The sequence below is a fragment of the Pelodiscus sinensis genome, chromosome 5 (genome assembly GCF_049634645.1).
Source record: "Pelodiscus sinensis isolate JC-2024 chromosome 5, ASM4963464v1, whole genome shotgun sequence".
NCBI classification, from domain to species: Eukaryota; Metazoa; Chordata; order Testudines; family Trionychidae; genus Pelodiscus; species Pelodiscus sinensis.
In genome coordinates, this window is record NC_134715.1 from 16,470,843 (window position 1) to 16,486,454 (window position 15,612).

At 40.5% G+C, this 15,612-nt stretch overlaps 1 protein-coding gene across 10 annotated transcripts in view; it reads left to right on the plus strand.

Annotated features, from left to right (window-relative positions):
- The window catches only part of CCSER1 (coiled-coil serine rich protein 1), a 1,130,035-nt gene that overhangs the window by 200,398 nt on the left and 914,025 nt on the right, over positions 1-15,612 (plus strand). For all 10 annotated transcript variants that reach the window (XM_075929595.1, XM_075929599.1, XM_075929603.1 and 7 more), the window contains one exon: positions 8,831-8,924. In XM_075929595.1, coding sequence (XP_075785710.1) covers positions 8,831-8,924 — 94 coding nt within the window. The remainder of the gene's footprint in view (positions 1-8,830; positions 8,925-15,612) is intronic.

Here is a 15,612-nt window from a genome sequence, read left to right on the forward strand (position 1 = left end):
TGTATATATTTAATTATGTTGTCTTAGTAGCACAGGGTTGAACATCTCTAGTCTGGCACCCTTGAGACCTGACCAGTGCTGAACCAGAAAGTCTGTCAAACCACAGAAAGTCAATATTGTCTAGCACAGTGATTCTCAAACTGCGGTCCTGTGGTCCGTGCATTCACTGGTCAGGAACAGATATGCAGTGCGATCTTGGGCATATCACTTTCCCCTCACTATGTATCTGTTTTCTTCCCACCCTTTGTCAAAAACGCTTGTAGGGTGACATAGGAGATTACTGGTACGTTCATGTCTCACCTGCCTTCTTGGTTGTGCTCTTTTATGTCCAGTTTTATACTTTTGTGAAGTGACTTGCAGGAAAAGAATGTTATCAGCAGGAGCTTTGCCTCAAATGTCTCTGACAACAACAAGGAAACAAACAAGTTAAGATGATCAGAATGTTAACAAAGAAACTCCCCATCTTGGAGTTCAGCCGTAACCCTGTGTTGCTTGGGGCTCTACAGTTCCACAGGGACTCACTCTCCCTAAGCAACCCTGACTCTGAGCTCCTGTGCAAGGGGTGGGAGGAGCTGAATGGGACTAGAAGCTCTATTTTTTAGAAGTAGTGGCTTGCCTTTGTCGTGCTATTTTTATCTGGATGATGATGCTCTTTCTTTACTATTAGAGCTTTTGTTCATTGCTTCTCCACCATAGGCTGGCTGTGGAGTATGTTGACTAGGGAGCATAGGATGGATTTTGAGTATCGAGTTGCTTGCAACATTTATGTTAAAAGATCATGCTTTCCTTTGTCACTGTGCAGTTAAGGTACTGTTGTGTTGTGCTGTGTGAATGGCACTTATGCTAAAAATCTATAAAATCTATGCTATAAGAACTCTTAGAAAGACAGCATAGGTGGGTGAGGTAATAACTTTTATTGGACCAACTTCTGGTGGTGAGAAATACCTGAATAAGAGCTCTGTGGAAGCTTGAAAGCTCGTTTTTCACCGCCAGAAGTTGGTCCAATAAAAGATAATATATCATCCACCTTGTCTCCCTAATATCTTAGGAACAATACTGCATATAAGTACTCTTGTTGAGCATGATTGTATAAGATGCCCCCAATCGATCTAGTTTTTAAATGTCCCTATTTAATGACTATATGCAGCTATACTTATCTCAGTTATGTATATTTGTTCAGTAAAAGTTCACTCTTTTAGTGCTGCATTTACTTTGATATACTCCTCTCAGCCATAAACTATGATAATTTTGTGCTCCATTTTTTCCATTATGCATGACTTTGGCTTTATATAATTGTGCTAGTAAAACCATGATGCTGCAGAATGTCTCTCTGAGATGTGAGGTTAGCACATAGTATATATTCACAAGATACCACCATAAATGGAGTATGGACATTTTTAAAGTCTTAAGCAGAATTTGGCTGCAATTTCATATGTTTTATTTTATATTCTGGATGTATTATTGTCATCTCAACATATCTGCTGCGGACACTAACGGATTAGCAGCTGTCCTTGGGGTACAGAATTATTGAATTTACAATTCGAACATAGTCTTGTGTGCTTGTTTATGTGATTTAAGATGTTTGTTTAATGCATTCTCGACTGCTCATTCAAGTTCATAGATTGTTGTTCTTTGTTTTTTTCCCTTTTAGCACATATAATATAACAACCAGCTTTTGTCATTAAAGACTTTTAGATGCTTTTTAAGAACTGCATAGATTGTTCTTGTAGTCTCTTAAAGTTTGTTACTGTAATATTTATAAAAAAAACCTGTAAAAACATTTTGTGTGTGAACAGAACTGAATCTCCGTATCTTGCAGAGCTACTGGGTACTTCAATACATTTGTTTTAAGAACATCCAAACTACAGGACCTAAATGAACTTCAGTCCTCTTCTATTTAGACTCCCTTTTCCTGAGCTTTGATTGGTGCCCCTCCTGCAACACAGATAATAATAATAATAGTGATAGACAGCCACATTCTAATGTTTTAGACATATCAAGTTCTGATACTGGAATTTCCAAAAGGTCTACAAGGTGGTAAAATTTTCAAAAGTGTCTATAAGGAAAAGATGTTAAAGTGTATTTAAGTGTCTATATACCTCTAGTGCAAGGCTGGGCAAAATACGGCCCAGGGGCTGGATCCAGCCCACCAACCCACCAGAACCAGCCCACAGACCACTCTGCTTGGATGCTCAGGCATACAACTGCTGCTGTTTCAAAGTGCAATCCCTGTGTGTGTCTGCTCTGAAGGGAGAGGGAGGCTTTGTGTGATCTCCCAGCCCAATCCTCAGTTCCTATTGGCCAGAAACAACTGGCCAATAGGAACTGACCCCAGTCAATCTCTCAGCTCCTATTGGCCAGAAACAATCAGCGAATAGGAGCTGAGAGATTGGAATGGGAGAAGCGCAAGCCTCTTCCACCTCCCGGAGATGAGAGCCACATGAAGGGAACAAGCCTGCAGTTTAAAGTGATCTGGGGCAGCACCAGGCAGAGAGCCCATTCTGTCTTGGGGGGTGCTGCATGGCTGCTGGCCGGGAGATACTTAGGTAAGCGCCTCCCAGTCAAAATCTGCCTCCGGCACCCCCACCCCTCCTGCACTCCAACTCTTTCCCCTAGGTTACCATCCAAACCCTCTGCACCCCCTGCCCCAGGTCACAACTCCCTCCCAGATTCTGTATCCCCTCTACACCTCCTCCAGCCAAATTCCTCTCCTGCACCCATACTCCCTCTCAGACCCTGCACCCAATCCCCCTGCCCCAGGTCACCACCCAAACCCCCTGCAGTCTGCACCCCCTTTTCCTCTTCTTCCAGGTCACAATTTCCTCCCAGACTTTGTACCCCCCTCCTAAAGCCCCACCCCCAAACCAGAATCCTCTCCTGCACCCATACTCCCTCCCTGATCCTATACCCCAATCCTCTACCCAGGTCACAACACCCTCCTTCACCCAAACTACTTCTCAGATCTCACACAGTCTCCTGCACCCCAGTCCCTTACCCTCTGCACCCTTCTGCACCCACCCTCTGTGCTAGACCCTGTAACTCTTCCACAGAAAGGTGTGGCCCTTGACCATGTTCCAAAATCTTGGATTGGCCCCCACCAAAAATTATTGCCCACCCCTACTCTAGTGGGATTTTTAGTCTCCAGGTTTTTTGAGCACCAACAACTATTTAAAAATATTAACAGTATCTAGGATCAAGTGATGTATATTTTGTGAAACAATATCTACTCTCTTTTTTCTTTCAGTTTAATTGGTGTTAGTGGGCTAATATTTTTCTAGTTTGTGACCATAAAAATCTTGGGTGGGGAGTAAGTTTATGTCCACATCAATGCCAGGTAATGTAACACAGTGGATCCATAAAACAGTTTTTTATTTTTTTCATGCTTGCCCCTGCGTAGCAGTAAAATCATGCAGCAAATTCTACATTTGTCAGCATAAAGAAAATAAATAGCAATTATGAGGCAGGCATAACCACAGCAATATGATGTAAACATTTAGCATTTATATAAAGGAATCAAGATGTTCTGTTTCAGATAATTGTAATGATTGAATGGTATTTATTTTCCTTCTACTCAATACCTATTCTTGACTAAGTAGAGGTTTTTACAACTCCACTGTTGTCATTATAACACCCTGGGATCTGTCAATGAAGAAATAGCATTAACAGTTGGGTTTTGATCTCAGCCAGTCAAGTAGGCTGGGAATTGTGGTTACTGAAGAGGACCAGTATAGGAAGAGGGAGGCAAAAGTCTTTGTACCACAGGTACAATGTTTCTGGAAAATAATGCCTAATTGGCTACGTCTACACTACAGGCTTTTTGCGCAAAAATAGCTGTCTACACTGCACGCGTGTATTTGCGCAAGTAAATTTACAGTAAAGCATCAGAAAAGAGGGCTTCTTCGCAAGAGTTATTCCTCTCCCCACGAGGAATAAGCCCTCTTGCGCAAGAGTTCTTGCGCAAGAAGGCAGTGAGGACTGGCAACAGGGGTTTCTTGCACAAGAAACCCCTATGGCTAAAATGGCCATCAGAGCTTTCTTGTGTAAGAGAGCGTCCACACTGCTATGGACACTCTTGCGCAAAAGAACATGGCAGTGTGGACATGCTCTTGCGCAAGACGTTTTGCGCAAGAACTCTTGCGCAAAACAGTTCTTGTGCAAGAAGCCTGCAGTGTAGACGTAGGCATTGAGTTTGAAGGACTGATTTGCATATAAGGCTCTGTTTTGTGGTAAGAATTAGAGGAGCGATGTGTGGAAAAAGAGTACTGTGAAATGATTAGAAGTGACAAAAACAATAAAATCATTTTGGCAGACCCATCAGATCTGGCCACAGCACTCTTACTGAAGGACTATCTTCAAACCACTCACCACACAAAGGGACAGCTTCTTCCAGAATGCAATAGACTTTCTCCAGAAACTCTGCAGTATTATCATTCTCCCTCAGAACACCATCCTGGTCACTGTGAATGTCACCTCCCTATTCACCACCATCCTTCACAGGCTACCTGCCTCAAATATTCACAGGATCACAGACAGGCCTCAGATACCCACTCCAAACATATTGCGAAACTCATCTACTTCATCCTAACCCACAACAATTTTATGTGCAACAAAAAACTTTGGGAACAAGCATGAGTATTAGGATGGCATTGTGCCAGCCTCTTCATGGCCCACCTTGAAGAATTATTTCTGGGCAAAATCAATTGTAGATACACCTGAGCTACAATGATAGTATTTTTATCCTCTGGACAGATGACCTTAACTCCCTAAGGGTATGTCTACACTACCCTCCTAGTTTGAACTAGGAGGGTAATGTAGGCATACCGCACTTGCAAATGAAGCCCGGGATTTGAATTTCCCGGGCTTCATTTGCATAAGCAGGGAGCCGCCATTTTTAAATCCCCGCTGGTTCGAACCCCGTGTAGCGCGGCTACACGGGGCTCGAACTAGGTAGTTCGGACTAGGTTCCTATTCTGAACTACCGGTACACCTCGTGGAATAGGAATCCTAGTCCGAACTACCTAGTTCGAGCCCTGTGTAGCCGCGGGATTTAAAAATGGCGGCTCCCCGCTTATGCAAATGAAGCCCGGGAAATTCAAATCCCGGGCTTCATTTGCAAGTGCGGTATGCCTACATTACCCCGCTAGTTTGAACTAGCGGGGTAGTGTAGACATACCCTTAGAGATCACAATTTCAGCAAACACCACCTTTCTATTAAACTTTTTTTACATCACTCCCACACTAGTATTAACTCCTTGGACACCACAGACAACTTACACAATGAAACCTTATAGATTGCTATATATGAGAAATCCATGGATCACCATACCTGTCTTCACAGATCAAGTGCCCACCCCAAACACACCTCAAAATCTATTATTTATAGCCGTGCACTCAGATGCCACAGAATATGCTCTGAGGAGAAAGCCCAATGCATGCACACCTTAACAAACTGAAAACTACCTTCACCAAATAAGGGTGATCCACCAGAGATGTAGATCACATCATAGAATAGGCCACTCAAATACCCCAAGAGAATCTAGTTCAGGACAGAGATCAAACTAAATTATATACCCTTAGTTGTCACCTACACCCTCCCCAGTAGAACTGTCTGGGACATCATCAATTATAACCTGTGTTTGATGGGGACACGCTCTGAAAGAAATCATTCCTGAACCTGCTCTTCTGGCCTTCAAACAGGCCCCCAATCTCTTCAAGCTCATCATATGAAGCAAGTTCCCAAGAGACCAGGACACACACATTCAAATCAGCTCCAGACCCTGCCAGAACAACTAATGTAAAACCTGTAGATATATTTCCACAACTACAATGATCAACTTCCCCCCCAACACACACACTCCGTGAATCCTACATGTGCCTATCACAATTTGTAGTATACCTTTTTAGTGCACTAAATGTCACAATAACAACTGTGTGAAACAAAGCAATCACTATGTTCTTGAATTTAAGATACACAGAATAATAAGACAAAAATCCCAAGTCACCTGTGGATGAACACTTGCCTCAGAATGATTGCTCTATAGTTGACCTCTGTTCTAATCTGCAGGAAAAACCCCTGTATATCTTCAAAAGACTTAAATTCATAACTGTACTAGACATTAAAAATCAGGGACTGAATAGAGACACTGGATTTATGGTTTTATTACAACAATCTATAACCCATTACCTTCCTTACTCCCAACTTTTTCCCTCTGTCCTCATTATGACTGGAGTGGTGTTAATGAGTCACTTTACCTTGAATGATTCCTTGAATTACGTGTTAACTACTTATGCTAAACAATCTGTTCTCCCTTGTTATTGGCTGTGACATACTGAGCACATTTCTGGGACCTGAAGAAGAGCTGTGTCTGAGCTCAAAAGCATATTTCTCTCACTAGAAGAGATATTAGAAGCAAAATTCAGGACAATGTAGCACTTTAAAGACTAACAAGATGGTTTATTAGATGATGAGCTTTCGTGGGCCAGACCCACTTCCTCAGATCAAATAGTGGAAGAAAATAGTCACAACCATATATACCAAAGGATACAATTAAAAAAAAATGAACACATATGAAAAGGACAAATCACATTTCAGAACAGGAGGGGGATGCGGGGGGGGGGGGAGGAAGGAAGGTAAGTGTCTGTGAATTGATGATATTAGAGGTGGGGAGAGTGGGATGTTTGTGAGTTAATGGTATTAGAGGTGATAATTGGGGAAGCTATCTTGGTAATGGGTAAGATAGCTTGAGTGTTTGTTCATTCCTTTTTGGAGAGTGTCAAATTTTAACATGAATGACAGTTCAGAGGATTCCCTTTCAAGTGCAGATGTAAAAGGTCTTTGTAGCAGAATGCAGGTGATTAAGTCATTGAGAGTGTCCTTTCTGGTTAAAATGGCAAGAAACTGTTTTTTCTTTGTGATCTTGTCTGATATCTGTTTTGTGGGCATTAATCCTTTGGCGAAGTGTCTGAGATGTTTGTCCAATGTACATAGCAGACGGACACTTTCGGCACATGATAGCATAGATTATATTTCTGGATGCGCAGGAATATGTGTTCTTGATCTTATAACTCACTTGGTTAGGTCCAATAATGGTATCAGCAGAATGAATATGTGGACAAAGCTGGCAACGGGGTTTGTTGCAAGGGAAGGTACCAGGGTTGGTATTAGTGTGGTATGTCCTGTGGTTGTTGTTAAGAATCATCTTGAGGTTACGTGGTTGTCTATAGGAGAGATATTAGTCTCTGATAATTTGCCTTGAAAGTCATCAAGTGCCTTAGCTAGTCATCTCCGTGTATGTATTTCTGTGCATTTATTTTGCTCTGTTTATATTATAGTACATTAATCTCTACTGTATAACATTTATCCTTATGAATATGACATTCTTAAGGAAGATAGGGCCTGAGCTAAAGCTTACTGAAGTCTGTAGGAGTTGATTTACTGACTTCAGTGGGGTTTGGATTGGGCCCATATTGCAAATGCGTTGGACCCAGCATTGGAGAGATTAGCACAGCTGCTATTGACTTCAACAGAGTTTTGTCTGAGCATGGACAAAAAAAAGAACTGCAGAGTTGGGAATATTATATTTTCTTATAGATTCACTAGTGTGGCACTTCTTGTGAGAATGTATAGGTTGTCTTCATTTACAACAATGTATTAAATGTAAAAATAAAAATATGTAACTGAATGGTATAACTTTCTATTCTAATCCTTCTGAACGTAAAAATGTATAGATTTAAGTTTTTATGCAAGATCACCCCAGCCGCATGGAAAGTGCGGTGGCTGGAGCCCCATTGCTGGCTTCACACTGCAGACATGGGCTGCATCTAGTTCATGGGCTCTGCCTGGCAGGAGGGAGAAAGCAGATCTGCATGCTGCAGAGAAGCGCTTCCTGCAGGCTCTACCCTTGCTGCTCCCATGGGCCTGGAATTTCAGCCAATGGGAGCAGATGGGGGAAGTGCTTCCTTGCAGCATGCCGAGCTGTGCGAGGCCTCCTGTATCTTCCCCAGAAGCTGTGCTAGGTGGGCACATCACCCCCTTCCACACTACGTCCCACACCCCCTTCTAATCCAGACCCCGCATCTCCACCTCCACCATGCTCCTGCACTCCCCTCCTGCCCAGACCCCACACCTCAGCCCATTCCTGCAACCGCTCTCCCTCCCAGAAACCACTCCTACCCCCAGACCGCTCCTGCACCCTTCCTCCCATTCAGACCCAGCCCACTCCTGCATCCTACCTCTCACCCAGACTCTGCACCCTCATTCCCAATCTGCTCTTGCATCCTATCTCCTGCCCAGACCCCACGTCTCTACCTCCCACCCACTTTCTGGCAGTCCTGTCCTGCACTCTGAACCCCTCAGTTTTGGTCCCACCCCAGAGCCTGGGGTCCCCACAAAATCCATTAGGGCCAGGCCCTCAAAAGAATTAATTTAGGCCACAGGGTAAGCATTGAGCTGGAGCTCAAGGGGAGTGTCTTTATTTTTTCCGTTTCTCAGTTGCGGGGGCACATCTTTCAGGGTTTTTTCTCCTTCTCATTTGGGGCAAGTTGAGGGTTGTGGATTTTTTTAACTTCTCAGTTGTATGTGGCTGCCAACTGATTTTCCTGTTAAGACATTATCACGCTGCAGGATCCTTCATTTCTCTGTTTCACCATTACTATTACTTAAAAGTAAAGCTGTACACAGTACTGCAGAGACTATTAATTCAAAGAGCTTTCTTGATGTTAATATTTGAACCTAGCCATTAATATATCACCTATGTCTGATAGTGCCAAATACCTTGATCCAGTGTTGGTGATTGATTTTTCTAAGCACTTGTTTTTCTATCATATACAGGATGTACTAAATAACTTGGGTTCCTGTGAGCTGGATGAAGATGACCTTATGCTTGACTTGGAATTCCTAGAAGAGCAGCATCACCATCATTCTGGTAAGTTATACAACTATTGCCTATTTACAAGCTGAATATTATTTATGTAATATAACATACAAGAAAAAATTAAGTGCACTTAGAAGTAATAAAAATTAATTTTTGTGGGGGAGAGAGGATTATGTATTTAGCAGCTCAATAGTTCTAATTGCCTCTGGCAACTGGCGTGCAGGATATCATGTTCTTTATGCTTCAGTTGCTGATTCTTTGCTTAACATAATTTGAGAGGCTGTCATTACTTGGAGATCAAACCTTTTTACTATGGATCACTTCATATGGCCAATTATCACACTAAGGCAATTTTTACAGATGCAGAAGAATCCAAATTGCACAGCATCAAGGACAGATTCATTTGGTTTTCCAGATGACTAGTACCTATTGCACAGCCACCAAAAGGCCATCATGGATACAAGCAAACCCATTTTATGTGTGTTAGAATATGTCTTAGTAAGGAGCTTAACACTTTGTCACACTTTTTCAGTTAATGTTTATTAATACTGGTACAAAGAATATGAACTTCTCTCGCTTCTGGTTCTTATTATGTACAAGTTGATTTGCTCTTTTACTTGTAGTTAAATACTGTACAGTCTGAATTAATTCCAAAGTACTAGAGCTGTTGATGCCAAGCAAATAACAAACACTAATACTTGTAACTAGAGTCAGCTCAGATTGTTTTCAGAGCTATGTTGTAACAGGAATAAATGAGATCTTGATATGTAATGGCACCTCACCGAATGCAGAATTGTACATTCAGTGAGCTTTGAAATTGTCATTTAGGCCCAGATTTGTAAAGGTATTTAGGAGATGGTGCGCTAAGCATTGCCTGACTGAGGAGCCCATGACTCATTTTCAAAAGTGATTTAGGCACTAAAGACTAAACCTTCTGAAGTGCCTAAATCCTTTTAAAATGAGACTTAGATTCCTAAATTAGTTACATTGTAATTTTGAGTTCAGCATTGTTTAAATACCTTTGACAATATGGTCCTCAAAGTTTAGTTCTACCCCGATTGAAGTTACTTAACAGTCCCATTGACTTCCAAGGACTTTGGATCAGTCCCATAATGCATTTGATAGCTAGTCTTTGCAAAAAGTAGAGCTATGCTTTTGTAGTTCTATCTGACCTAGTAACAATAACATTGATTGAAGTGTGTTCACATGGCTACTTTTCCCTGCAATGCAGTTGCATAACATTTGCATGTAAGAAACTTAATATGCTGTTTGCGTGACTGCATTTGCGGGAAAGACTAGTAAGGTTACCCAAAAAACATGCACATGAAATGGCAGTATCAACAATACATGTCTTAGTGAGTGAAGGGAGGATGAGCTGAATTGGGTAAACAAGAACAGAGTCCTATCTATATGGCAAATTAATAATGCTACAAGATTGTTGTTATATTGAAGATAATTCTCTGAATAGGTGTTAACTGAAGAGTGGCCTGTCTAATTTCCTGTAAATGTTAAAATGACAAGCCTCACCTTTAACACATCAAGAAATCAGAACAGTTATGCTTTTATTCCTTCATGGAATTCACTGGATTAAATTCCTGTACATTAAAGCAACCTAAAATGATAGTAACCAGACAATTCACTTCTTGTGGAATTATCAAGTTATTGTCAACATTAGTTGAAATTCTGAAAAGGCAAACTCTGATCCTAAAAAGAATTGCTGAAATGGTAAAAGAAAAAACCAGCTGCTAGTCTGACTTTGACTGCTGTGAGGTTTGACACTTGGAGCCACATGGGTCTGCTGAGGGAATTCCAGAATTTCTGTTGAGCGGTTCCTGAGTTCTACTCAAATTAATAGTTACAAAAGAAGAGGCATGACAAGTGTTATTATTTGCAATTTACTAAACATAAATTAGTTGATATTTAAAATAAGCCCCATGTAATTGTAATTTTTAAATGTCTTCTTAGAATCATCCAAAATGTTAGAATCCAGATGTAGAGACTGTGTTTGATTCATTAGCTGTGTAGTACCACAGTGAGAATTTGATTAATGTGCCTTATTATTTTGCAAGTGCAACTTTTTATTCAATTATATATCATCAAAAGTGTAGAGTATGCACTACAATGAGTCAGGGATGATTTGAATGAAAATATTATTTTAAAAAAAACTAAACGTTTTTGTGATCATTTCCCTGCGCTATAATGCTGTCTGTCTAATCTAAAAGTTGCTCTTGCGATGGACCTCTGTTACAAAGTGACTCACCCCTAAACAACAGAAAGGCTATAGTTAGCCACTCCTGGTCACTGCATCATTCATGGGTCAGAAATCAAGATGATAGTTCTCTTGTGAGCAGCAGGAGGCTGCCATAAAATTGCAGAGAGACTGCTCCTGTGAAGGGCTCTTGTAGGGAAGATCCCCAGACTAATGGTGTTGGAGATGAGAGGAGCTCAGACAGCAAGAGGTGACAGTTGGGAAACCTGGATGGAGTTTGGGCCTAAAAGCATGGGGGACTAGAAGGCTTGGCCTGAGTTAGAAAGGACAGGTGTGAGAGACGATACCAGACTTTATAGATAGGTGCCGTAGGACTACTCTTTTTTTTTAAATGTACAGACTAAATAAAATAAATAAATTAATGGAGATTGCCTATCTCCTAGAACTGGAAGGGACCTTGAAAGGTCATCGGGTCCAGTCCTCTGCCTTCACAGCAGCACTAAGTACCATCCCTGACAAATTTTTGCCCCAAATCCCTAAATGGCCTCCACAAGGATTCAACTCACAACCCTAGGTTTAGCAGGCTAATGCTCAAACCACTGAGCTATCCCTAACATCGCTACCCACCTAAGAGATATTTCTGATATTAAACTGGGACTGAGAAGGAGTGGTGTTACCCAGAGAGAAGCTTATGGGCAGTTGTTAAGAGGTTCTGGAGAAGGAAAACAGATTCAGTGTGCCTCCGAGACCTTTCTGGCCCCGAGGAAGTGCTCAGTAGTTGGCCCAATTCTGTTACGCCCCCACTAATGAGTACACACTTGGTATTTTTAGTATTTTTCCTCCATATGGTAGGAACCGAAGTACAGCCATAGCATATAACTGATTTCTAATATGGGTGTCTCTTACTAAGGACAACAGAATGTTTTAAGACGAATTATTGTGTAGTGATTGATAGAATATTTTTTTACAATAAGAATAGTCAGAATGGCTTATATGTCTGATTGCCAGGTGAGAATGACCATTTTAAGAAAAAAAAACAAAACAAATTGCAAAGCTTCTGTGGCTCCAGTATTCCAATATGCATTTCTTAGTAACAATGTTAATGCCAAATTCGGATTCTAGGACTGAGATCCTGGAAAAGGTATTGTGCTTGCAGTTCCTTACTCCCCAGTGATTGTGTTATGATCCTACTCAGGTACTAAGGCCTTATTGTACTATTCAAGCGTAACTTAATGTTTATAGCTCAGGTAACTTCAGGGCTTGATTCTGCATGAGATATGTGGTGCAAATAAATACTTAGCTTTGAAAATCAGGCTACACAAACACATAAATAAGTGCACAAGCTTGTCTTCCATAATTCACAGTGAAACAAATCACCCAAAAGAAAAGCGGATCAAGCCCACTGTGTTGAAAGAGCTACCATCCATACATCTACTTTATGGGAAGATTATGTAAACTCATTTTCAGACAGTCAGGTAGTGCAAAAGCATATTCAGAGCAATAAAAGTACCCCCTTGATTATCATATAGCCTCCATTAAAAAAACAATTTCATAGTAATGACATTGTTCTTCTGTGTAGTAGCTCTAGTATCCTTGTTTATGAAACATAGAAGATAAAAGCCCTTTTAAAAAATAAAGTACCCCAATCATTTTTAATAGCATGCCCAGAAAAATGTGCAATACAAAGTTCTTATAAAAAAATGTAAAGCTCTGTCCTGACTCTAAATTAGTTGTATATATTGCACATGACAAGAATCATAGAATACTAAAACTGGAAGGGACCACAAAAGATTATCAAGTCTGGTCCCTGCTCTCTTGGCAGGACCAAGCACACTCTGCGTCATCCTTGATGTCTATCCAACCTGCTCTTAAATATCTCCAGTGATGGAGAGTCCACAACCTCCCTAGAAAATTTATTCCAGTGTTTAATCACCCTGACAGGAAGTTTTTCCTAATGTCCAACCATAACCTCCCTTGCTGCAGTTTAAGCCCATTGCTTCTTGTTCTATCATCAGAATCCAAGGAGAAGAATTTTTCTCCCTTCTCCTTGTTACACCTTTTTAGATACTTGAAAATTGCTATCATGTCCAGTCTCAGTCTTCTCTTTTCTAAAGTAATCAAGCCCAGTTCTTTCAGTCTTCCCTCATAGCTCATGTTTTTAGGCCTTTTTTTCATTTTTGTTGCTCTTCTATGGACCTTCTTCAATTTTTCCATGTTTCTTGAAATGTGGTGCCCAGAATTGGACACAATACTCCAACTGATACCTAATCAGCACAAAGTAGAGAGGAAGAATGACTTGTCATGTCTTGCTCACAAGACTCCTGTTAATACATCCCAGAATCATGTTTGTGTTTTTTGCAACAGTGTCACACTGTTGACTCATATTTAGCTTGTGGTCCACTGTGACCCCTCGATCCCTTTCTGCAGGACTCCTTCCTAGACAGTCACTTCCCATTCTGTATGTGTGAAACTGATTGTTCCTTCCTAAATATAGGACTTTGCATTTGTTCTTATTAAATGTCATCATATTTACCTCAGACTATTTCTCCAGTTTGTCCAGATCATTTTGAATTATGACTATATCCTCCAAAGCACTTGCAACCCCTCCCAGCTTGGTATCATCTGCAAACTTTTAATCATACTCTCTATGCCGATATCTAAATAGTTGAGGAAGATATTGAACAGAACTGGTCCCAGAACAGACTCCTGTGGAATCCCAATTGTTAGGCTTTTCCAGCAGGATTGTGAACCATTAATAATTACTCTCTGAGAATGGTTATCCAGCCAGTTATGCATCCATCGTAGAGTAGCCCCATCTAGGTTGTATTTCCCTAGTTTATTGATAAGAAGGTCATGCAAGACCGTATCAAATGCTAAAGTCTAGGTATACCACATCCACCTCTTCTCCCTTATCCACAAGGCTTGATATACTATCAAAGAAAGCTATCAAATTGGTTTGACATGATTTGTTCTTTACAGATCCATGCTGGCTGTTACCTCTCACCTTATTTTCTTCCAGGTGTTTGCAGATGGATTCCTTAATTACTTGCTCCTTTATCTTCCCTGGCACAGAATTTACACTGACTGGTCTGTACTTTCTTGGGTTGTTCTTATTTCCCTTTCTATAGATGGGCACTATATCTGCCTTTTTCCAGTCTTCTGGAATCTCTGCCTACTTCCTTGATTTTTCAAAGATGATAGCTAATAGTTTAGATACGTCCTCTGTCAGCTCCTTGAGTATTCTAGGATGCATTTCCTCAAGCCCTGGTGACTTGAAGACATGTAACTTTTCTAAGTCATTTTTAACTTGTGTTTTTTTTATTTTAACTTCTAAATCTACCCCATTTGCACTAGCATTCACTAGGTTAGGCATCCAGTCACCATCAATTTTCTTGACAAAACTGAAACAAAGAAGTTGTTAAGCACCTCTGCCATTTACAAGTTCCCTGTAATTGTTTTTGACTCTTCACTAAGATGGGCCTACTCTGTTCTTGGTCGTCTTCTTGCTTCTCATATATTTCTATAATATTTTCTTGTTACCGTTTATGTCTCTAGCTAGATTGAACTCAGTTTGTGCCTTCACCTTTCTAATCTTGCCCCTACTTACTTGTGTTATTTGCTTATATTAATCCTTTGTAATTTGGTCTAGTTTCCACTCTTTATATGACTCCTTTTTGATTTTTAGATCTTGTAAGATCTCATGGTTAATCCAGTATGGTCTCTTTCCATACTTTCTGTCTTTCCTACATAGTGGAATCATGATCACTTCTAAAGTCAGCTGCTTATGAAAATTTGAAGTGACCTAATAATTGTATAGAATTTCAAAATTACAGAGACCTGGGAATGTTGATTAATTATGCAATGAAAATCCCGCTTAAAAGACAAAAAAGGGGGAGAAGCTTTGTAATTTTAAATAAGCGTATGGAATGGACTCATTTAAAAAGATCAGAGAGTAGTTTCAGAAATATTTAAATCTGGAAGCAATTCATGGTCTATTATAGAGGTCTGAAAACTGTTGCGTAGTATAAAATGGAACCTTTTGAAAATGAATACCAAAATGTTCAGACTTTGGTACTTAAGTGTAAATGAATTTGGGTAGCTAAATTTATGTTGAAGCAGCAGGTACTCAGCATCTCTGAGTCACACTCCTTTTTTTGGTACCTAAATATTGGAGATAAGCATCTGCCTTTAAGCAACCCAGTTTGATCATTTTGGTTAGATCTTCAGTTGGGGAAAATTGGTGTAGTTGGATTAAATGAGCAAAACAGTGGTGTTTTATACTAGCTGAGAATCTGTCCCTTTTACTTGATATTCTAAAACAGGGCTACTCAACTTTGGAAGTCCCGGGGGCCACAGTGATACTCATAGCAGATGCCAAGGGCTGCATGCAACTTAATTGGGGTTGCATGTACATGCAAATATATATGCAAATAGATTCTTTCACACTGATGGACATGAATACAAAGTATAAGGCAAGACTACACAACACACAGGTCCCATTTAAATCAGTTCTGCTTATATTAATAAAAT